The sequence below is a fragment of the Haliotis asinina genome, chromosome 14, assembly GCF_037392515.1.
Source record: "Haliotis asinina isolate JCU_RB_2024 chromosome 14, JCU_Hal_asi_v2, whole genome shotgun sequence".
Classification (NCBI taxonomy): Eukaryota; Metazoa; Mollusca; class Gastropoda; order Lepetellida; family Haliotidae; genus Haliotis; species Haliotis asinina.
In genome coordinates this window covers 5511017-5536790 of record NC_090293.1, presented here as the reverse complement: position 1 = coordinate 5536790, position 25774 = coordinate 5511017, and the positions used below count along the sequence as shown (strand labels likewise).

Genomic DNA, 25774 nt, shown 5'->3' with positions numbered 1-25774 from the left:
ATTATTTTTCCCAGTTTGAATGTGCAGGGATAATACAATAGGTATGCTTAATGCCAACATGTGAACAATATCTTTATGAAGAAAAATAAGTCTCTGTGAATAAGTGAGGCAGTAAGTGGATATGGTTTTACGCTGCTTTGCGCAATTTTTTTAAGCGGTGACACTAGAAATGTGCTTTACCGGATGCCAAATGCGAATCGAACAGTGACCATGAAAGTCTAATTTCACTTGTTAAAACATATTGCGGGAGGAAGATGGCAATCCGCCAAACAAAGAGTAAAACTACATTTCATGACCCTCCCCTCCACCCCCCCCTCCCCGTCACATCACAATAACAAACATAATTCTTATGCTTGCGTTGTATCTTGTCTTAGACAAGTATCTAACATGTCCTATACGATTGTTATAGCTTCAGAACTTATTTACACCGACATATCACTGATAACAATGGAGCGAGAGCTGGTGTTACTGTCCTCCTCCTGACATCCCCTTCCACCCATCCATAGAACGTCTGTGTTACATAATCACAAACATTGCCTTGAGAAAACCCAACAACGTTCAGGACTTTCCTATTTCTCTTTTCCCACTTCAGGAACCCGATCCCATCTGTTTATATACACAACCGCCGTCCAGCCGCCTCTCCCCCTCCCCCGGCGTCCAAACGCTCCCCTCGCTGCTATATTTATAGCACTAAGTGGCACCCAGCGGGCAGCTCAGCATCCCCCGGTCGCCATACTGCTGTAGTCCACGGACAAAGACAAGGGAGAGCAGACATGGCCGATCACCACGGTTACTCGAACGGATACAGTGGCCATGGGTAAGTGATCACCATCCCCGTTCCCTGTACTTGTGTTTTAGTCCAGAAACAACGTGTTTGTGTACTAACCTGTTGATATGTGTAGTTTGACTCATGTCAACTTGCTTGTGAACGTATGTGATCCGTCGTCTCCGAGTGTATATGTACTTGTATTACGAGGTGATTATCAACAGTTATCGATACAACGTAACAGATAACATGCACAAAAAACTAGTCTAACACTACAATATGTTGAAAGTTTCTCTTTGCAACCCGAAAATGCAGGTCGTGTTATACACGATATCTAATGTTATCGCTGTTTCTAGAAGTTTGAAAGTTATAAATGGGATGTTCGTTCCACTACGGGCGAGCAGACTTGAAAACTGGGCGTGAGAAAGATACCAATGTATGTATAACGCGGATCTGCTGGAGTCAGTGTAAATGTGTAACTATAAGTGTTACTAAGAATACCGTGTTGATGACGGCACCGGCAGAGCCGTGCATGATGTGGCCACGTCGAGTGGTGGTGGTCAAAGTTAGCAAGCCAGTCCCTCTCAACACTCGCCGACTGGTATCTCCAACGATTGTAGGACAAAAACCCCTGTGGACAAAACCCCCCATAAGGACAAAAACCCGAATGAAGACGTATAGACAAACCCCCCGAACGTGTTTTAACTACTGAGTGATTGGCACAAGTGACATGTTTTTATTGAATCAGTAATAGAGATTATAAGGGATAGGGATTAACAGGCTTCATTGATTAACTATCGTTTATAAACATTATTGAAGATGAAACTTCATTACTGATTAGGATTACCTGACTTCAAGAGCACTGAAAGCTTAATTAATCAACTTAGTATTTAGATATGAACACATTATTAAGTATTTCAACTCACCGTCAACTCACTGTCGTATTACGGCCTAGCTGCATTTATGGAGAATCAGTATAGACTGAAAAACGGACTACAATTACAGGTGGGCACAACATTTTATGATGAATATTACGTGGCAGTTATCATTATCAGTCACGAATATGCCAGAAAACTGAGCTCTTGGCACAATGTAATGTTTGGGTTCAATTCTTTTCAATCCTTTATATAATGTCTTTATGGCTTCCTTCCTGGTTTAATGGCATTGTCAGTGTACTTAACGTCAAGTACCTGGGAAGACCCGGGTTAGTGTTATTTCCAGCAACCATGCTTGTCCTCAAGAGACGACTAACGAGATCGGGTGGTCAGGCTTTCGGCATTGGTTGACACATGTCATCGTATCCCAACTCGTATGATCGTTTTACATGATGTCAAGCCCTAGATCCTGACTCGAATATTTAGAGACCGCCATCATGGTGCTGCAATATGTCTTTGTGCGGCGCGTAACAACAAATAGAAAAACAACATTTTCAAATATTCAGCTGAGAAAATGTCCAGCGCTGTCCATATATCCAGAACTTTCTTGCATCTTTTACGAGTGTCTCTTTGTGGCCTGGATGTCATTTTGCGAAATGTCTAAGACGTTGACGATATACGTATTGAAACGTTTGCGTGAAAACACCGCTCCTTTAGATAGTCACCAAAACTGTGTCCCTGTCATGGGAGACACAGAACCACGAGAACAGTCAGCAAACTGACTGGGTGCTCAAATAGACATTGTCTCGGAACAAGTGAAAATGTGACGAGATAACTGTGAATTTCACTTTGATAAACAAATGTCCGTCAACAGAATATAAACACATAAAAGGATTTTGAATAATAAGGAAAACTTCAAACAGAGAAGTTTATTTTTATTAAGTGGTACTTAACCTTTTTGATATATTTACAAATATCGCCAATAGTTGTGTTTTGTATAACCCTACATTAAAATAAACCCCAATACAACCTTAATGCCCCGTTAGTCTATATCTAGTCCGGCCTTAAGATGGTTAACGATTTCTGTTATAAATAGGCGCATTATTTTGTATCAGTTCAGTACGAATAAACGGGTTTACCTGTATTTGAAAATACAGGTTTCAGTAACATTTCTTGATTGTAATTCCTGTCGTTATGCCAACGACTGCAGTTTTTCGTTTGTATGTTGGTTTGGGGGTGTTTTTTTTTGTGTGTGTGTGCTTGTTTCCGTTTTTTCTGTTGTTTTTTCTGGGTATCATTTAAAATGGCCACACGTTTCCGACATGTTTGTATAACTATTAGGGTGTCACTCAAGTACAATTAAGTAGTAAACTTAACTACGCCCCCTTTCTTTCCGCCTGTTCCGGGTTTGTGAAAAAAGATGTTTTCCTTACAACTTTGTCTTGTTTATGAATGGAAATGAAAAACCGTTCCATCACGTCTTGAGGTTCATTGAGTGTAGCCGTTTCCACTCATGATCGATCCCTGAGTGTATTCCTATCTCCGATAAACACCAGCTCATGCCATGTAACTTTGTCCGTTCAATAACACACAATTTCTTTATGTGTTAATTCTAAATGCCCTTCAAAGATGTTAATTCAGTTGTTCCCGATTTAACAACTCGAAGTTTTGTTTTTTTTCATAACGGTCGCACGTTTATTGTTCATGTAAATCCCCGTGCGAGTTAAATGTGGTATTTAGTGCTCTGTACATAGTGCCGTGTTCAGCCAAGACCTTTCCACAATCCAGATCAGTTGTATAATCATACAATTATAATATATCCTGCCGCTCCCGGCCCGTAGCAACCTGTGTCAGTACAACATTGTTGAGTTCAGTCGAGGACAGATCTGTAATCTGACGTACAATGTATTCTTGGATTTCATCAAGTCAGTGCTTATTATAACCAAGATTCCAGCATGAATACAGGTATCTCACGGAAGGAGGGAGTGAGTGACTTTGGTTTTACGCCGTTTGTAGCAATACTCTAGAAATATCACGGAGGAGGACACAAGTGATTGACTTCACACATGACAACCATGTGGGGAATCGAACCTTGATCTATGGCGTGACGTGCGGAAGCTTAACCACTAGGCTACCCCATCACACCTCAAGAGACAATGGTCAGGTTTGTGAACGACAGATAGGTTGATAGATGGACCAGCTGATAGACATTTAGCAATGGACAGACATTTTACAGCAGTCGGTAAAGGGAATGCGTGCAGACAAAAGACAATTGACTGGAAGGTGGACACAGCATGCTGGTAGACAGATAGGGTGGTATTGTCTACCAGATGGTAGACAGATGGTAGAGAACACAATTGTGTAAGCAGAACATGTTGTTAGACCTGACAATAAACAATAAACATGACGTTAGACAAGAGACGTTATGGTAGACAAATGACAAGGTGACAGAAGACAGTAGATGAGGTAGACAAAATACAGTATGGTAGACAATTCATGTCAGACATGGAGATGGGTGAAAGACGTGACAGCAGACAATCAGAGGGATGGTAGACAATCGAACTATTGATAGACAATGTATCATGGACGTGGTGGAAGACAATAGAGTAACATGTGTTGTATGTGATGACAGAGAGATTATGGGTAACTAATTTTCGATTTTAACTACTGTTTGTGACCACTTATGTTTAGGATATCTGATTTATTAATGACCATTATGTTGCCGATTCAATAATACCTTTATGCAACGTCTAAATCATAAAATGACTTGGAACTCTTTTTAGGTAAAGACAAGGAAATTCTAACTAGTCTACCGTACTGTAACGCATGGGGTCACAACGATGTAAATAAACTCAGTAAGGGAGGTAACTGCACATGGCCTGAATGGACGATTTCGCTCATTTACTGCGGAGATAAAGTGTTTCTCAAATTCAGTACGTAAAGAGAATGGCCACATGGTGTCACAAACAGGACGAAGATGTGAAACAGGGTATCACCGGAAACTCGTGTTGTTCCGTTTTAAACATACCGGTATTGATTACACATTTTGTGAAACTTGTAAGACTGGTTTGCTTGTAATGAAGACATGATACTGTGTTTGGTGCCCTGTCAATTTTCTTGAGGTTCTTGATATACAAGATTACATCTTTGTACAATTAAGTACTTATCCTTCCTCACACATAAATGTCGCTGTCTGGCTGGGCGCCTTTCTATTATTTTCAATGTACCGCGCTCAGAAGCGAAAAACGGCGACATGACATGACACCACCCTCAACTGTAACATATTTTGTACGCCTCATTAAGAACGTTCTTAAGGCACCAGGTAAAATATTTGAATGCAATATTTTCATGACGGTATGTGTTTTCTGTGTAATAGTTTATGGTGTTTATGTCGCCTCAAAGGTATTTAATGTTTTCCTTGTGTATACATCATCGTAAATACAATGTGGTACAGAGGCATAGGTCTTCAACACGCCCGGGATGGGACCACGTCTATTCCTTCTAACGAATTCTCGGGTTACAGCAAATGCCTAAATCACAGTAGTCTTGGATCACAGTAGTCTTTGGTTAAAATAAAATCTTCAGTTACAGCAAGTTCTCAGGTTATATGGTTACAGTCATTCCTCAGGTGGTTTCATCCATTCCTTGCGCTACAGCCAATCCAGAGGTTACAGCCATTCGAAAGGTTACAGCTAATCCTCAGGTTACAGCTAAACCCCAGGGTACAGCTAATCCTCAGGTTACAGTTAATCCTCAGGTTACAGTCAATCACCATGTTACAGACAATCCTCAGGTTACAACTAATCCACCAAACCTATCATCACCTCCACAGGACAGGCCTGATCATGCGTGGCAACAGGTTCCGCCTGACGCTTGAGGTAAAAGAATGTTCAACGTAACACCGAAAACTAACACCAGGTGTGCACAAAAAATAACTGTCGTCCAATATGCTCTAGGAGTTAAGGAGGTAAACTAATTACGCAAGACTTGTATTCACCTGTGACGAGTTACGTTTTCGCAGGACTAACAAGTATGTGTTCAGCTGATAAAAAATCGACATCCGGTTCTTAAGCAACTTGGAGACTGGATATTTCGGTCGATTTTAGGATTTGTAGAGCATGTGTACCGTCATTTTCCAAATCTTTGTATTGGAAGGACGCAGGAGGACATAACAGCCATTTCAGTCTTGACAACCTTGCCTTGGGAAACTACCATGAGATAAGTGCGGTGTTGTAGCCTGGTGGTTAAAGCGTTCGCTCATCCCACTGAAGATCCGGGTTCGCTTCCCCACATGGGTACAATGTGTGAAGCCCATTACTGGTGACCCCCGCCGTGATATTGCTGAAATATTGCGTAAAACCTAAACTCACTCACTCACCTTCAGATATTCCTTTAACCGTTTGTAAAAATGCAAGCATAGTTTTGCGATTTGTATTGAGAATGAAGGCTGGCATAAGATGTCAAAGATGAATATTATTTTATATTTTTTTTATAGATAAACAATATTTTAGAAACTAAAACATAGATCCTATGCCTGTTTTTTTTGTCTGTTTGGTTGGTTGGTTGGTTGGTTCTTGCAGTGTATATTGCAATACATGTCGCGATACTTGCTTTCACATCGCAATATGAAAATTCTCCGCAGTACCCGCCTCTACCTGGTAATATTTCATTTGTCTCCACTATACCATGTTAGCTAGTGGGGTTCAGCAAAGTGTAAGTGTCACTGAAATGAACATGAAATGAACATAGTTTACAGAAATTCGGTTTATGAATAATAATCATAAGATGTAATGAAAAGGAACTCAAGCAGAATAGACTTACATCTAGTCAGAAATGAACATATTTTACACACACAATAAAACACAATCATAACATATAGTTGACCCATGGACTTCATTTCCTGAAACTGTGGCTATCTAGACTTGCCACATAATAAGATTTGCATGGGCTTTCTTGAATATATTTGTTTCAAGGTCTGTATGGAAGACTAACAAAGTGACTGCTTAAAGCGACACGCCGTCATGTAACGAGCTCCAAGCAGTCTTGAAGGGCCAATATTTCGACGGTTTTGTAAGGTGTTTTTATGAAATAAGTTCCGATCGTGACGTTACACCTTTATTTCATGCATAACCCAAGTAGCCGACAACCACCCTCATGGACGATAAACTAATTTCGGACATTTGTTTTTCAAGCTAACTGAAGAGATAGCTTGTGGGGTTTTCCGACAAGCAAGTTACAAAATACAAATTCCCCTCGCTATTACACCAATAGTCTGTCATATAGACCCACAAACAAAATATCCTTGATTGATCAAACAAGTATGGAATATATAGCAAGCCCAGATTTCCACTGTTTCAGAAATTGAAGACAACCTCGGGTCCATTTTCATTACATTGTATCATTATAAATTATAATTTCTGTAAAATACGTTCATTTCAGACTAAATGCAAGGCTAATTTACTGGAGGTCCGAGTATGTGAAGTCCAAGAAAAATATAAATGTCCGCATATCCTGGAAAGAGTGAATGAGGTTAGCTGTACGCCGCATTTTAGCAATCTTTCAGCAATATCACTGCGGGGGACACCAAAAATGTGCTTCACGCCTTGTACACACGGGGAATCGAACTCGGGTCTTCGTGGGACGAGCTAACACATTTGCTACTAACCTAGAGAACCGTCCATATTCATGAAAGATTATGTAAACAACATCACCACTTTCCTTCCCGGAATTGTTTGCGGCCATCCATGTACCTCAGTTACATCAACATGCACCCACACCAGTATACCAATATAAAGTAGTTTCTAGAATGTTTAGCAGTTATTCAAGGGGTGGTCTTGAGAAATAACATCGATATCGAACCACACAGTGGGGTAATATTGATATGTATGGCACAATGTAAAAACACTGATAATCGATCACTCTTGGCTTTGATCTTTATGGTTTGGAGAGATGCCCAATGTCCAGTGTCCAATATATATGAAAAGAAAAGAATAATGTTTACAACTTACCAATTCGACGCTTTCACACGGCCGAAATGTGTTATGCCTAAACAGTATTGAAATTTTGAGCAGCATACAACCAGGTCATTCATTGAACAGAAGCTTATTGTCTACCTAAGTCGATATACATTTCTATGCACCGATAAGGACCATTTCTTTCTACGTAAAACGATTTTGCCAAGTACTGAATGTTGAGTTTTTATGTAACGGCGTTCATGTAAATAAATGGTATATGTCTTTATGGATGTGGGCAGTATCGAACATAAATCTCTTTTTAAATGAAATTTCCTCCATTATGCCTCCCAACTGACAATGCAAGTTTCTTTGAGAACATGTATAGTAAATTAAGATCTCTTATCAGTCTGTTATAAATATTGATGTATCGAATTTTACCTGTTCTTTTGTTCTCATCTGTACATTATTGTCTGTCGGACAAATTGTTACGCAGGCACTGTTAAATGATTTATGATAAAAATATTAGTAATTAGGATTTAATGGAATGACGGGCACCACAAGCTTCTGCACTCTTTTGCTACGTTTAGTTTGAGACTTTCGGTGCAATGGATAAAGTAGTCATTGTGAATCATCTTCATCAAACTACAGTTTGGAAACGAACCTCAATAAACAAGTGATGAATAATCAATGGGTCCACCTTAAACAAAATGTGATCAATATTCAAATTACTGAAAGACTGTATAATCAATACAGCCAAATAATGATTTGATGGGAATCTTGGGTACCTGTTCTGTTCGTTGAGTTTATTTCTGTTTGATATTCCAGCTATATCGGCTTGAGAACAATCGAGTCTTGGACAACTAGTGAGTTTAGTTTTAAGGCGCTTTCAGCAACAAGCCAGCAAAATCACGACCGGGATACCAGAAATGGGCTTCACGCATTGTACCCACGTGGGACATCGAAACGGAGTCTTGGACGTGACGAGCGAACGCTTTAACCACCGCAACAGTCATAAAGAGGACTGCGCACTGGACAGACCAGTGATGTATATGGCAAGCTTCGTCATTGGATGACAGGCAATAACGCAAGTTCCTGAGTGTGACCATCTGAACCACCTGATCCTTCGCCATGTAGGCGGGCATCCGTTAACGGATTAGATGTCCTGGGAAGGCAAATAATCCAGTACACAACAGTAGGGAGATACGGAGGGTGATTGGAAAGTTCCGATCGTGTCAAAATGTGATGGCTTGTGTTGACGATGTTGGTTGACAATGATTTTGTATTGGTATGCTCTCAAGGTCCAGAAATCATCCACTGCATGAAGATCCGGGTAATAATTGGTCTTCAGTAGCCCATGCTTGTCGTAATTTAAAGGCGACAGTCGAGGAGGGGGGGGGGGGGGGGGGAGGGTGGTGGTCAGGCTGTCTGACTAGGTCGACACATGTCATCGCTGTCACCCCTTGCAAACCCGTTATGCATTCGTAACTACTCGTCTCTTCCCGTGACCTACAAGAAGGAATGACACGAGTGGTTACGAATGCCCCATTATGATGAAGCACAGGCACACTTGTAGCGCAAATTGGGTTCTGCAACAGAGATAGATGACCGGTCTTCCAACATGCGTTGTTGAATACTGGTCATTTTTCTCTCTGTTGCGCAACGATATTTTCGCTACATTTTGCCCGCGGATGGAGATGTTCGATGAAAGACAATTTGTTTTCTTCTATTCTTACGCAGATGAAATACCTTGTCATTTCGAGAACTGCAAGAAGAATGTCGCTGTGCGGTTTTGTATTTGGTTGAATGGAAATATTTGCGCTTGCTACATAAAAAACTTTATATTTACAACATTTCAGGTATCCCAGGCATTTGCTGGTTAATTCTCTTGTATTGATGATTTAACCGTTCGGGTTTGAGGGCATTTATCAAATCGATATTTCGCGTGAATCGATGCTTAAAATGTAACGATCATCAGTTTTACTTTGTCTTAATTGTCAGGAACCATCTCAATACAGTATAGCAATAGTCAATTACGCATGGCAATATAATTAAAAGTATACATTTTGAAAACATTGCTGTTTTTAAATAGTTTTCCAATCTATTCATGTAATTCTTATTATTTTCATCCCTTCTCGCATTGATATTAGAGACAACTATTCCCATGATTCTTCACACATCCTTTGTTACACTGCAGGTCATGGTGTGAGAAATAAGTTCTTCATATAAGTTGCTCACTGGTCGCTCGGGACCCATGAGTTGGTGTACGCTCCAAGTTGTTTATGTTTCCTTAGCGCGTATTTATCTTACCGAACAGATCAATGTTAATTTTGAATTGTTTGAAGCACGGGTATTTGATTACAATAAAGAGTTCCGGAGTTAGGCAATAGCTCAAACACTACTGACACGGAGTACCAAATGAAAGTCCTCGCTTGTAAACGGGTACATTGATTGGCTCGATCAGAAAACGATATTGTGTGTGTGCATGCGTGCCCGCGCGCGAGCGCGTGTGTGTGCCGGTAATCCGATATATACCTCGTACCACTGACTTTTGAAACCATGTGTGCCAGATATTCTGTATGCTACCCATGAAAAGTTCAGTATGGAATCACTACTGTAAATGTAGCCACTTACTTCGGGCAACTGTTCTAAACTAAATTTTGCAAAATATTCCATACTGTTTAAAGGTACTGTATACACTTACAACTTGGAAGAAATATTATCATGATTTCAATAGATGATGAATTTCAGCGAATTTTTAACAAAACTTTACACCAAAACGCACGATACTTGCACACGCTTTTCAGTAATTTGCTGCATAATCCTAATGCATTTCATCTGCATACGGTTTGCAGGTGGTTCCCCTACGTTAGTGGAGAAATTCATCTTCGATGCACCTATATATACATATATCATGTATAGTGGGTGTTTGAAGTGTGTATAAACTTTTGATGGGTAGTATATATATCGGTGTGGGATCGTAAATCTCTTCTAGGGGCGGACTCTGATTATATCATCAAGATAGTTTCACGATTGGCTGCCAGCTTGTGATGATCGTGTGCATGCAGGTGTCAGAATATCTTCCAGTCGTTTCCACACCAGCTGTCACTCGCTCATCCACCTAAATATCTTAAGTACTTAAGTACAGTGGTTGTATTGCTATATGTGACCGTCAAAGCACTACCACCGCACTATTATGAGGCTATATTTATTGTTGTCACGTTAGCGTTCATTTGCCTATTTACATACCTTGCTAGTATACTACTAGATAGTTATCAATAATGTTCTGTAGCCCTCCAAGCATGGGCAATATTTTTCAAGTAAGCCTGACACTCAATAAACTGTGGTGATGTGGAAAATTCAAATGTTGGCCTATCTCACCTTACGATAATAATCGTCAACATTTCAGACGCGCTGAGACGCTTCTGTATGTAAAGTGCTAACGCGGGTTTGATCGGAGACAAACAGAAATGTGTTCTCTTCATCGGCAGTTTTATCAAGAAATGTGAGAAGTATTAACAAGAACACGTCGAAATATTTGCTTAGCTGTTGTCAGGAGCAATTCAGGATTTTGTTCCAAAAATATTTCCAAGAAAATTGTGGGAATACAAAACTTCAAGTACATAAAGTGCGTGCGAGTTTTGTGAGTTTGCATGTGATGTGTGTGTGTGTGTGTGTGTGTGTGTGTGTGTGCGCGCGCGCGCGCGTGCATGCATGTGTGTGTTCAGTTGGTCTGTCCCGTGGAGAGCCCTGGAGAAGAAAGGCCCAGATACCTAATGCTTGCCGTTAGGAGTTTGCGATATGTGCTGTGAATCTTCATGTTAGGAGCCATGGGGTAACTCAGTGTCTGAGGCGTTCGCTCGTCATGCCAAAGACCCGGGTTCAATTCACCACATGAGCACAGACAGTGAAGCCTATATCTGGAGTCCATCGCCGTTATGGTGCTGAACGTCTGGAGGAAAACAACACTTACACAAAACCCTAGCCACCCACTCTGATGCCTATTCCATCATTAATTCTCTTCAGCATCCCACAGCTTGGTCCTACCAGTCACCAGATCAGCAGACTGCTCACGAGAACAGTCTACGCCCCTTTCACCTTAGACATATCACTAAAAACATGTCGCCATCATGCCCCATCGTGCCGCATCGTGCTCCACCAAGCCCCATAGTGCCCCATCATGCCCCATTGCCACCAGGAGAAATGGTTATTAGACCTCTGAAGAAAAACCGACCTCTGAAAAAAATCCATATTTTCAGGCAACAAACCAAGATTCTACACACCAACACCACCTACTGGGGAAAAAGGGAAACTTCCAAAAAGCACTGAGATCCAAAGAAAGAAGCCAACAATTAACTGAGGCCATGGCTTTCACCATCCCAGTGTATAATGCTGCAAGATCATCGGTCTCGTCTTACATTGTTATCTAAGTACACAGATCAGTGCTTCTATGAATAATCGTTATTCCACCCTCTAACATCACAGGTAAAAAATGAAGAAGATGCCACAAGCTGTTCTTTTATTTAATTATTTAGGACTTGAATTTTGTCATCAACGTATGAGAAATTGAGTTTCACAGTCTGAAATTGAAACGGGTCCTTCTGGGAGATAAAACAACTCGTTTGAGCATGGAACTGAGAATAACGCCAACAGCGTTAATTCACTCGTCCTTTATCCTTATTGATGTCAGCGGTCTTAGTATGTCTTAGTCGGTTGGGTAAGAAACCCACGTCACTGAACACGGGCTGGTGGGTGGGAGTGGAGAGTTGTTGGCGGTTTGAACACGGGTCATTTGCAGGTACAGAATGATAAATCTGAGGGTGTAGACTAGGACTAGGCCGGAGCCGGCCCTTCTCAATACCCGGACCAGTTCTGATCATGACACTAATAGATCACACGATGTAATATATTTTTCTTTCATATAATAGTGTCATATATAGATGTATTCATTATAAGCAATTGTTTTAAACCAAAAGCTGTGGCTTTCGGGTGTCTAAACCGGCAAACTTTCAGGAGTCTAAACACTGCCAACCACAGTGGCCGTGATTGGTTCATTTCTCGTGTATAAAAACAGGATCCTTATGTTACATTTCTTACTGAGCACCAGGCTAAGGGAAGAAATGACGGAATTGGTTTTCTGTTTGAAAAGTGTCACCAAATCTGTTCAGCTTTACTACAAGATTAGAACGCTTCGGGGAGTGCCTTGCAAACTAGTGACTGATAACATGAGCAGGAATCATGATATTACTGCGCTTGACCTTACACATTCGAGCTAGTAATTTTCTTTTACAGTGAGTTAGCATTTTCTTTATAATGTCTCATATTACATGTCGAACACAAACATGTAAGTTTATTCGAAAATATTGAGTAGGGGATTATGTAACTTAATAGCATGTCGCAGTATAAAAATAATTGTATAATCGTAGCAATTATCTTTTTAACAATTTCAGTATATAATGTGTGGGGCCGATAGAGATCAGACTCGTTCTGAAACTCATGTCGATGTACAACACTTTGGGGTTTTTTTTGTTTTGTTTTGGGGGTTTTTTTCATTTATTTTTAAAAATTTATATTCGTTGTTGTTGTTGTTTTGGTATTTGGGTTTGTTTTGTTTGTTTCTTTGGGGTTTTTTGTTTGTTTTTTGTTTGTTTGTTTGTTTGTTTTTGTTGTTGTTTTGTTTGTTTGGCTTATATTTTTCTTTTGCTTTGCTGTTCAACCGTCAAATATACAGTCATTCACAAGTGAGTGAGGTTTATTTTTACGCTGCTTTTAACAATATTCCAGCAATGTCGCGAAAGGATACCAGAAATAGGCTTCACACATTGCACCTTTGTGGTGAATCAAACACAGGATACACAGTCCTACAACAAAGCATTGGGGGTATATCACATAACTGCGGTATTAAACTTTCCTAACCAACACGACTGTTCTCAATGTACCCATACCAACGCAGGTGACAACTCAAGACGTGCAGTCCATGTAATAGTTTAATCTGTTATTTGGCCTCTGATTAGAGTATATGTCTAATTTGAACGTATTATTATATATAAAATATGTGGAAGCATTTGCCAAATCAAATTATGGAATATCCAGATGATTTTTGCATTGTTTTTGCCTTATTATAGAATGTGTTTATCAATATATTCACTGAATCAAAGAATTTCTTTCGAAATTAGCAATCTGTGAATCTGACAGCGTATATGGTACTGCAGTAGTGCCAGGAATTACCGCATTGATTGTAACAATTTTTAGCAGAGACAAAAATATTTCAGTCTGTAAGAATCCCTATCATTGTCAACTGGTTATCGATATGTTCACGTAGAATCGATTCCACTAAACCAGTAAATTCAGTTTTATAAACATCAAAACTTTAATTGTGACATCACAAACAAATATTTGTCACGAAAATGTTTCCAGCGAAAAGAAGAACTCACATGCATAGTCAGTAACCTTTGACCCACTGACCTCCAACCTCTGACCTGTACAAGATGGCCGACTTTGCGAATGCTTGTCATTTGTGTTAGCTACATATTTTGTGAGTTTCTTTCGTTGTTCGTGATTCTAATCGAGCATTGTAGGTGCATTTGGCTGTTTTACCACACTGACATGGTGCTGCATTATACTATTATTGTTTTCTTTTCAGCAGCCTTGATTGCAGAACGATGTATTTCAGAGATAATGGTACCATCCATATTTCCCTTTCATGATTATGCTACGGTACTACACGGTAGATTGTTTCCAGTGTTGACAAGAAACCGCGCGATGGTATTACTTATTTTTCGTGGTGATGTAACAAATATAATTTTGAGCTACTGTACTGGGGCGACTAGTGTTAATGTACAGTTACTACAAGTGTATGATATGTCTGAAGGCAGCAAGATGAACATGAATCATGTATGACGAAGTCAAACAAATTACCATTGTAACAATCCTGACAATGTCAAACAATTTATACATGATTTGGGTTCATGTGAGTTTCTTCGTGTGGTACGCGGTGTTGCAGGAAATATTTCCTTAGTTTGTTGCTTTGAGATTGAACATGTGTGGGCCACACTGCAGGTGATATGTTAGATAATTATTTGTAATGTCACAGAGGCCACACTGTGGACTATATGCATTGTATATACTGTCAGGCATTCCCAATGTGGATTATATGTCCAATATATGTGGGTAATATATCCTGTATATGTTGTCCAATAGATCACACTGCCTTTGATATGTGGTATGTAGTTTCTTGAATGGGTAATTCCTTTCATGAGAACATCATTCTGTTTGACCCTTTCTGTCTTTACTTGATAAAACACACCATAAATCTAGTGTTGCAGAGTGTTGTGTCATCCCACACTCTTACCTTGTCAGCTTGCTGACAGAGTTGACCCATTGGTCATGTGGACAAGGCATTTGAATTCCGTTCAAAAGGTCCATGCTTTGAATTCCAGCACAGACTGAAATTGTATAGATGCTACACTGGCAAACTCTTATGCTTTAAGCAAACTATATCTGTCAAAGTTCATGGATACAGAAGATTTTAACACTTATTGTCAGTATAAAATTTGAGGAACTTTGGTAATTAAGTCTGTACCAGACAATCCAGTGATCAACATCATGATCATTAGCCTATGTAATTTGGATGCGATGATGCATTTCATGCAAGTCAGCAAGCCTGACCAACTGATCCTGTCAGCTGCCGCTTTTAACAAGCATGGGTCGCTGAAGGTCAGTTCTAAGCCCGATCTTCATGGATGTTGGTAATGAAAGATCACTTCAAACACTGGTTTGAGTCATTAATATATGTAGTATTATGTCCATTTACATAGCCATGTTACCGTGCAATAGTTTGGCTTGAAATGTTTTTTGAGACAAAAAAATATTGCATATTATTAAATGAAGTATTTGAAGGAAATCCCAAATTTAAGTTAGAGCTGCGATGCAGATTAAGTGAAACACAGAGAATGTGGTGGGTTGGTTAAAGTGAACCAGCAATTTTTTCGCTGTTCCAACCATTGTGCTTACTCCCTTGTAATACAAACTAATAATAGTGATTTGAAACTATGATAGTTTGTGAAACAACTTTTATCCTAAGGCAAATAACATTCTGACATTTAAATGTTTAGTTTCCAAGCTAAAATAATGAGGATTCACTTAATTTCGCTTTATTCAATTCATGTTCTATTTAAAGTGAAATTGCTCTCAACATTTTCACTGCAAACAGACTATTATTTGTGAAATACAGTGGTAAACTCCTCCATCTACCTCAATTTCTGGCAATGAAATTCTGTCAGTTGCTAATTTGACACAAACACTCAGGCTGACAGTATCCATTATAAAATCTTACTGTCATCAGCTAAAGAGAAACCATGTGTTGATATGCCAAGTTTGTATGTACAGAGAACAAACGCCAGTTTGGTCAATAATCAGCAGTTTCACCTTTAGACTGCCCCAGATGTTGACTTGTTTACAAGGAAATCTCTTGTTTATTGTTAATTGTCTTATACAAACTGTAAATTTGTTAGGAAAACAGCTTGAAACAATGTGACCCATTCAAAGATTGTGTAGCGAGTCTACTTGTGTGAAAACAATGTCCTCATTGTGCTTCATACTGCAGGTTTCACTTGCACTTCCTACATACTGGCGGTTCTGTCCCTGTGTGGAGACACACAGGAAATGCTATTTTGTTAAAATCTTCATAATCTCATTAGAGAGCATCGAGTTTGTCAGTGTGGGGATTCTTTCATTAGGAAAGGCAGTTACAGGATTTTTTCGCAAGACACTGGATAATACTTTGATTCATTATGTTATCAAGAAGGTAAGGATTTGTTTTAGTCATGATATAATCCTTATGACTACCTATTATGAAGTTGTGGAAACGATACATGTAGACTTTTGTTTGGATTAATTTGATGGCTGTAAGGTTTTAGTTTCAAACAAATAAATCTGAAGGTAACTGTTAAATTAACTTGAAGTACCCTGCAAATATTTCAGGGCCTACACTTTAATCTTTTTGCAAAATCTCTTACAGAATTTTCAAAGAGTTTGCTTGAAATTGCAAGTATTTTGTAATGAAATATTTCAGTCTCCGATGAGGTAATGAAATGTTAATGAAATCTTTGAAGGGCATTTGTAAGTGGAAAGCGTAAGAAAAGCCAGATTTGTGGATGTCAGCTTCTTTATTGTGGAAAACACAATGTTTCGGAGCAAAGGCTTGCTTCTTCATCTTTTAATGAATTCCACTTGTTCCTATTCTCACAAGAAAACATAGGTTTATGTAAAAAAAAGTATGAAAAATATACAGAATGATATCTTTGGAACTTTGTCTTTGTCTTTCAGTTCGCAAATGCAAAGGAGAATATGCATGAAACACTCAGGACACTATTTCATGAAACAGCTTTTGTGCTCTCTGACTTTCAATAATTAAGTCATAAAATATTGATAACAGTATACTTTGTTTTGCCTGTTCAAATACATTTTGGTAGGCTATTCCATGTAGTTGATGTTTTGCGTAATGCATTTGCAGGATGGCCAGCAAGATAACATTAAGCCTTGTATAATGTACCTGGCAGAAGATCAGTGAGACACACTACCAAGAATGTTGTTTATCCAGAGAAATACATACTGATAATTCACATGTTTAGTATCTGACAGTATCGGATGTGTTGGAATGTTAGCCACACTGAAAAAAAATATTTTCAACTAACGCTTCTGGAACACTGAAGTTCTAAGTCTATACTGAAGAAATTTCTCAAAAGCATGTGTTGGAGCTTCGTCATCCATGGGACTGGCAAGATTGGTCGAATCATTATCCCAGCATGCCCTAAATGTCACATTGACTGTTTGGGGCAGTTAAACCATCAAGTATATTCTTTGCACATCAACTTACAATGATTTATTACACAGAAGACAAATTCCATGTTTGAATGGCATCTGATTCATGAAAGGTGTTCCTGCATAACTGTGCGTGATATTTTCTTGTTTTGCACTCAGTGTAATGTGCACCTCAGATGTCCAAAAATACAGTTAAATTTGATTTAAAAGATTGAGAGAGTGTGAACAAGTTTACCACAAATTTCGATGAAATCAAATATTTTATGTAGTTCTACAACAAGTGGCAGTTGGACTTTTTTTTAATTTTTTTAACATAAAATGTGACGATTGAGGAACACATTTATCTCTGAGAAATACAGCTTGGGAAGTTTAACACATGTTAATGAGTTCTAGATTCAGTGACACTCTTTCTTACAAGACACTCATTCTTATGGTGGACAAATGGATAATCAGGATGTTGCCAAGTCAAAATTATTTTTTTAAAATATAGAAGTGTTACGTGCACAAATGAAGGTGACACGCTGATGGCCAAGAACCATTTCACATTTTTATTTAGCCTTACACTGGGAAATAGTGACTGCTGTGTAAAATGTTGGTTGGAGTAGCTGGTCCTGAGTATGAGACAAGTACATGCTTGTAACTAGTAGTATTGATTTCCTTAAAACTGTAATATGTCTTAAGGACAGAGGAATATGGGCTTGTACTTTCTACCTCATTTAGTACTACCAGGTAGAATGTCAGCAAACTGTCTGTCAGGACAGTCCAAGGTAACATGTGACAGTTAATATAAGAGTGAATGAGTTTAATTTTACTCTGTCCTCGGCAGTAATCCAGCTATATATGCTGAACCCTGTAAATAATGGAGTCTGGACCAGACTGTCCTGTGATCAACAGCATGAGCTTTGATCTGTACACTTGGGATACAATGATATGTGTCAGCCAAGTCAGCAAGCTTGACCACCTGATCCCATTAGTCAATTCTAAACCAGATCTTCAATGGGGTTCATGTCAGAAATCCTGGTACAGTTTTAACACCTGTATACTGTATCAGTTCTTGATTTATTTAGCTAATGGTTTAAAATAAGTCGGAAATATATTTGTTTGCTTGAGTTCTAAAGGGTTAAAATATACATCTGCATTTCCTTGTTATTTTTCTTCAAACTTTAACATTTACTTTACCATGGTATCAGCAAGTTTAGAATGAACACAAGCACAAAAACTAAACGTTTACAAATGACTTTCTATAGTTTTGCAAATTTTTTTTTGTTTCCAGATCAGAAGTAATTCTTAAATTCAATCCAAACACTAAGAAACAAGCTTATTGTTCTTCCAAGGATTAAAGAAACTTTACGGAGTGTGGAAGTGTTTATTATCCAATCACACTGCTTTCCTGGAAATACTGTCAGTGCGTCCCTAAACCTTCAACAATCCCACACTCAAGTTTTGCAAGATGGAGCAGGGGTTTTCACAACCCCAAACAAAGTTTTTCCCACTCGAAGTCAGATCTCTGAGATTGCGATTAAGGAGGCCAAATTGACAACAGAATGCGGAACTTGCTGCAAAAGTCTTGTAGGAAATGTCAGAGAGTGTCCACGTATTGATTGAGACAAAAACTCAGTGAATTGTTAAGAGTCTAGAATCTGAATTATGCAAGGTGTGCTTTGTAGACTGGATGTTTATGTGGACCAGGAATGTGAGACTCATTCATTTTTTCTCAATAAGATGGAGTACTTAGTGAGGTCCTTACTGATATTTGTTTTTCAAGATCAGCAGCAATCAGCCTAAGCCACAGAACTTTGTTTTTCCAGTTACATGATTGGTACCACACCATTAATGGCATATCATTTATGTTTTTCCTGCAAAATATCAATTTTGATTTGTTTTTCAAGTGTAGTTTTTTTGTGTAAAATCCTTTTCTGGTGCACTTGTTAACATCTGGGTTAGAATTGGTCTTACCCAAAGTTTTACCCAAACTTGTTGTTGACTTGGTTGACACTTGTCATCATACTCCGAAAACCATAGATATGTGCTCATGCTGTTGATCACTGTATGTCCTGGCCAAGACTGGATTATTTACAGAAGCCATGAAGCTGGAATAGTGCTGAGTGTGGTGTTAAAACAAGAAACAAGCCAAAGCTTTTCTGGTGCCCTCTGCTGTGATAAATGGTGGACATTTGGCAGATAGAGTCTATAACTGCATCAGATCATATTCCTTCATACTGGGTATTATTCATAGTTGTTGAGTGTCAGGGACAAAATGAATGTTAGGAGGAGATGTTGATGTTGTTTCAGACTCGGAGTTCTTGAATATTTGACATGTTTGATCACGCTGACGAAATTGAAAAGTTATGACAAGTTTTTCTTATGTTTCTCTGTTCTTAAATTTTCTAGTCCCTATGCAAATATGTTAGTGTAATTGTGATTCAGATTTAAAACACATGTTGATAAAACTTCCTGAAATGTCTGTGTTTCAGTTCTCCTGTTTTACCACTGAGTATTTAGTTGTTATGTATGTATAAGGAAATTCAAAGATAACAGTGTTGGTGCAGCCGAAAAGTGGCAGGTTTAGTATTTCTTAAATGATGTTGCTCTCCGCAGTATTCCAGATATATAATCTTGGTGTGTATTGATTGTGTAAGGATCAGATAATCTTGTGACTGATGTAAGTTTTGATGACCCTGAGTTAACATGTCACTGAGCCAGACTGCCATTCCATGTAGATGGGGTCACCACAGAACCATGCTCACGATCTATTCTAGTTCCAATCCCCTCAAGGAGGCTTTAGTGCTTCGAAAAGGTACAACAGTTGGCCTTGCTTACAGTGTCATGGTGACCTTGCTTACAGTGTGTCATGGTGACCTTGCTTCCTGATGGCTCTTGCTGTCAGTCATTTTGTTAAGGCTCTGATCAGAATATTCACAGCATGCCCTGAAATGACTGGAATATTATTGACTGAGGCATTAAGACTCACAAATTGATGCAAACCTTCCATGTTTTTCACCTTAAAAATGTGCTCGATATGTTCAAGACATCTGCATAAGTGTTACAGAGTGTAAGCTCCTGTAGCCACATGTGAAAAACCCAGATATGTACTGTACAGCATGATTATATTTGTCATATATCATCAGCCTGACACACTGTTCACTTCCCCTGAGCTTAACAGAGGTCATAATATTACATGACAGGTCATCCTGACACAACTGTCTGACCTTTGTGCCAAGAGAATAAACATGATATGTTCCATTCTGTATTTCCTAGTCTGTTGAATGACAGACTCTGCATGTTGGAGCCATAATTGAAATTGCTTTGATAATTTGATACCTGTCTCATTTTGGTTTGGTATTTTCAGATACAGCAATACCAAATTACAGAACAAAGACAAGATGGGTGCTGAGAAGACCAGTTTCTGTGTAGTGAAGTACATCTTCTTCGCCTTTAATGTGTTCATCTGGGTGAGTATTAGGTTGATATATAATGATTTTAGACGACTCAAAAGTCAAGGAACACCGGAATTTTTCATGAATATAACAATCCGATATTGCCTTGACGGATTAACTATAACCATGAAATGTGAAGAAAATATTTGGGAATTCAGCAACTTATTATCTATTGAGCAGCGTGTCTACCCCTTTAGAAGCCTGTAGTGAAGTAGTAGCAACACTGGTGAACAGCCGGCAGTAAGCAGTATATTGTTGATGCTGTTTGGATAGCAAAATATAAACGTGTTGTCAACAGTAGCTATGTTGTTAGTGATGACAACAGTGGCCATATTGTCACCATTGAGCCATATTGTCAGTATCATTATCAACAGTAAGCCACATTGTCAACAGCTTTATGGTCATTTTACGACATTTATCCGTTGGCACTGGATTTTCTAATAGTATGTAGAGAAAGTTGTGTTGTTCCACCCATATCTCGTCAGCTTTTCTGGGCCACTTGTATGTGCTTAGTTGGTTGCTCCTTGTTCCAGGAATGTGGTGAACACCTCATTGTCCTCATTGTCTATGTTGGTGACTTTGCCAATATGTGATTCACCTTCATAAACAGCACAGACGTAAGCTTTATCCTTGTGTGCCTGAACTGGCACTGCAGTAGACTCAGCAACACTTTCGTCAAGAGCCTGAACTGGCTCTGGTATCATCTGGACATTTTTGGTCACTACCGTTACATTAGATCCTAAATCAGACTCTCCGTTTGATGCTTGTGTAGATCTCTGCATCTTCTGTATCTTGAAAAGAGGCTAAACATTTCATCCACAGGCTGCGCTGACCTTAAATCCCATTTCCTCAAAACATTCCGAACACGTACACGTCATTTCTCGTGTCAACAGGTTACCTGGACTGTTAGGAACACTTGAGACAGAGTGAAGCATTATTGTCCTTTTGACTGGATTTACATCTTTCTGTCAGGATTGAACAAGTGTAGTTGCCAGCTCAAATTCATCTCTTTCTATTTAGAAATATGAGATCTTACTTGAAGTTGATTTTGACCACTGGTAGAAGTTGTAGGCACTCTGAATGCTAGTTTTTTGTGTCTTGACAGTATTGTCTGCCATTTGTTTGGACACACCTCCAATCCCATCACAAGCACCTTTGCCATGGCTGGACCAAAAATACTGCCATGATCGTCTGCATCCAAAGAAAGTGTGATGACGAGCTATGACATCAAAGGCACTTTTGTTTCAGTACTGAGACGTAATGTCTGTCACCAACAGCACAAAAAGCATAACCAACAGTAAAGGAACAGTCAGTTTTAAATATTTTCTCTAATGTTTGTGACTGTTGGAGTTTACCATAAATGTCTATTACATTTGACTATTAAATACTGTTAATTTCACATGAAAATTAGTTTCAATTTTAGAATAGCAGGGGTTTTAAGCAGTCTGACAGCATTTGTACAACTTAACTGAGAATGACTGTTTAACGATCAGTCAGTCTTTGGTCTACATCAAGTTTATTATTGAACTACAAGCCTTCATGAATTGTATTTCGGAATAAAGATTTATTGATAATTCAAACCAGCTTCAGAATTGTCCTTAATGCTTGTATTGAAATTTGTATTCCTATGTATAGCTAATACACTGACAATGGCTTCATTGGTAGTGTTCCGAGCCCCTGGGGTCAGCTGCTCTCCCACTGGTTGCCATGTTGATACAGATACGGCAGACATGTTTGTGAAAAGCTGTTTAGGTTGTTTGTTTGACTTGTGTAAAGTTTGACATGGTTGACGTGCTTGCTTGACAACGCTGTCTCTAGAGAGCAACATCAGAACACCACCAACTGGTTTAAAATATGTTTTTCACATAAAACTTTGATACATGTAATTTGTGTGGAGTATTCCCAAGTGACAAGTGATACCAGATTTGTTGCTTATGTCTCATGTGTATTTGTTTATTTTACAAAACAATTGTTAGTCCCATCCCAACTCAAGCAAAACATTTTTATTGCACTGTGATATACTGAGGAACAAAAGAAACCAACTGTCAAGTTGTTAAATGGGACATAAACATGAATACTTACTTTTTGAAATGAGATTTCATTTTTTTAAGCATTTTCTTTTGCAGTACAGTATGTTTGGTTCTAAGGAATTGGGATACTTAATAGGTCCATTAGATTTTTCTAACTGACCTTTTACAGAACTTGATTTCTGAAACTAAATCATCATAATGGTCAGTATCTATCCCATGGGAACAGCATCAGGAGACAAGAGAACCCTTTTTCCATACATATTTTCTGTATCAATCCATCAAATCATTTGGTAATCCTAGGTTACACTAAAATTCTCTGGCAACAGATGTGATTGGGTTGTCAGACTCCTTGGCTCTGTTGCTTATATCATCAATCACTGGATTGTCGTCTAGACTCTTCCAAGGAGACACCACTCTGCTAGATATTGTTGGGTGTAGGACAAAAACATTTTATCTAGTTTGTGCTCTACATTGTATTTATGTATCATTTGTATATATTTATGAATCATTTATGCCATATGCCTGTCTGTATAAATGTATATGTTTTAATATGATGATTTGTTTGCTTTTTATTGAGGAATGAATGTGTTTATATACTTATGTATTTCTTATTACTTTAAATATCCTCACCTATACCATTTAAAATATACTGCTTTATTTGTCTCTCATAACCAACTCTGGGTGGCATTTGTACATCATCTATCACACACTGCAGGTTTTTTTACTCTATACAAATGGTGAAGTGCAAATAAAATATTTTTTACGTTGTACTAAATGAGAGAGTGAGTGAGTTTAGTTTTACGCCACATTCATCAATATCCCAGCTATATGGCAGCAGTCTGTTAATATTCAAGTGACCAACAACATGAGCATCGATCTGCGCAATTGGGAACCGATGCCATGTGTCAGCCAAGTCTACAAGCCTGACCATCCAATTCCTCAAGACGCCTCTTACGACAAGCATAGTCGCCTTTTATGGCAAGCATGGGTTGCTGAAGGCCTTTTCTACCCCAGACCTTCATGGGTCATATTGTACTAAACAACAAACATGCAATGATACTTTGGTTAGAAATATCTTTGAATAAGCCTGATATTTACAATGTGTATGTCCCAGTCAAGCTTCTTCTTGTGCTGCTGGTGAATGTAGAATTTTGCTTTTGTTATGAAAGTGGAAGGAAGTTGTTCAGGTTTCTCTTTCATTCCCTGTGGCTTGAACGAGGAAAAGCCCTCTCAACTCAGTGCCAAAGTTTCAAGTATTTGAGATAAAGCATTTATATTAAGTCACAGCATTAACTGGAGAGTTTACTGCATACATATCCAGCAGTCAATGGATTTTTTAACAGAATAAACTGCTCAAGGAAAAGGTAGAACAAAATAGTCTAGCCTCAGGGTTTACGAAAGCATAACGCATTCTCTCAACCTGAAGAGGTATGGTTGGGTAGTTTTTGTGGTCATAATGTTTTAGCTTGTCATACTAAAGACCCAGGTACAATGTCTAAAGCCCATTTTTGGTGTCCATACCATCATATTGCTATAATATTGCTAAAAGCAGCAATCATTAGCCAATATAGGATCAAGAATGAAAAATGTTATTGAGTCTCTCTATAGCCTCCCAAATTTTAAGATTATTTGGTATACAATCATGAATTAGCCAACATATTTGATCAAGAGAGACAAATAGATGATTCTAAAGTCAATATCATTGACATTAGTTCAACACAATGTTGTGTCCTGTATGGCAGTTTAAAAGATTTATTCAGTTAATGTGAGAGAATACCAATTTCAATTTGGCAATATGTTTGTCTTCACATACTACCTCAGCTGCCATGTTTGATGTAGCACAAATGGGCAGTGGCCATGTTTGATATCCTAAAGCAACTGTGAAAGTAGATTGGGGTCGAATTTGTCTTATTAACCACCACAGGCATGGAAGGTCATTGTTTTGCTTTGGCCATCCCCTTCAAAGGACTTGGGAGGATATGAAGACAGGTTCAGCTGTAAATTTACAAAGGTCACATTGTTTTGTTTAGCAGGTCTGGAGGGCAAATATTGGCAGTAGATTAAGGAATGTAATGTTGGGTTAGAACCTCTTTGTTCTATGCTATGTTGTCCAAAATGGACATGTTTCTTTCTACATAAGGATATATAGTGGATTCTCTGGAACAACATCAGTTGTTTTGTTGTCCTGTTGCCGTCTGCTGCCAGTTTGAGAGTTTGATGATGACCTTCACATTGATACCTACCAGATTTGTGTTAATCTCCTATATATTTTCAGAGATGATTCATCCAGGGATATCTTAATTTGTTTCACACTCTCGAATCAGATCAGGATGCAGAGATAGGAAGTTCACTTCCTTGTGAAATGTAGCAAGCATATTGATAACCAAAACAAAATGGTGCTCTGTAAGTGATGGGATGTCCCATAGTAATCTTCCTTTCCCTTTGCTGGGGATTTTCTTTGGATTACTTACATTTTGTCGAAAGCTATATGAAAACAGACCTGCTCTCTCACATGATTTACATTACTTGACCGTGTTTATTTCGTAAAGGGGCCATTGTACAGGTATTATGGTACAGATATTTCTTGGGTGCAGAGTGAGTGAGTGAGTGAGTTTAGTTTTACGCCGCACTCAGCAATATTCCAGCTATATGGCGGCAGTCTGTGAATAATTAAGTCTGGACCAGACAATCCAGTGACCAACAACATGAGCATCGATCTGCGCAATTGGGAACCGATGATATGTGTCAACCAAGTCAGCGAGCCCGACCACCCGATCCCGTTAGTCATCTCTTACGACAAGCATAGTCTTGGGTGCAGAGAGCTTGGAATGGTTGCTAATCATTATAATAAATGTATTTGTACATGAATAGTCGCTTTTACAAGATAAATGCG

The 25774-nt window shown here is 38.8% G+C and overlaps 1 protein-coding gene across 3 annotated transcripts in view; it reads left to right on the top strand.

The window, feature by feature from the left end:
* The first annotated feature begins 748 nt into the window (after positions 1 to 748).
* Positions 749 to 25774, top strand: part of LOC137261745 (tetraspanin-4-like) — a 41167-nt gene continuing 16141 nt past the window's right edge. Inside the window, exons 1-2 of one of the 3 annotated variants that reach the window (XM_067799529.1) lie at positions 749 to 817; positions 20764 to 20866. In XM_067799529.1, coding sequence (XP_067655630.1) covers positions 774 to 817; positions 20764 to 20866 — 147 coding nt within the window. In that variant the 5' untranslated portion in view covers positions 749 to 773. Of the gene's footprint in view, positions 818 to 14068; positions 14128 to 16349; positions 16399 to 20763; positions 20867 to 25774 lie in introns of those variants that run through there. The other 2 variants (XM_067799531.1, XM_067799530.1) reach the window with 2 other exon arrangements.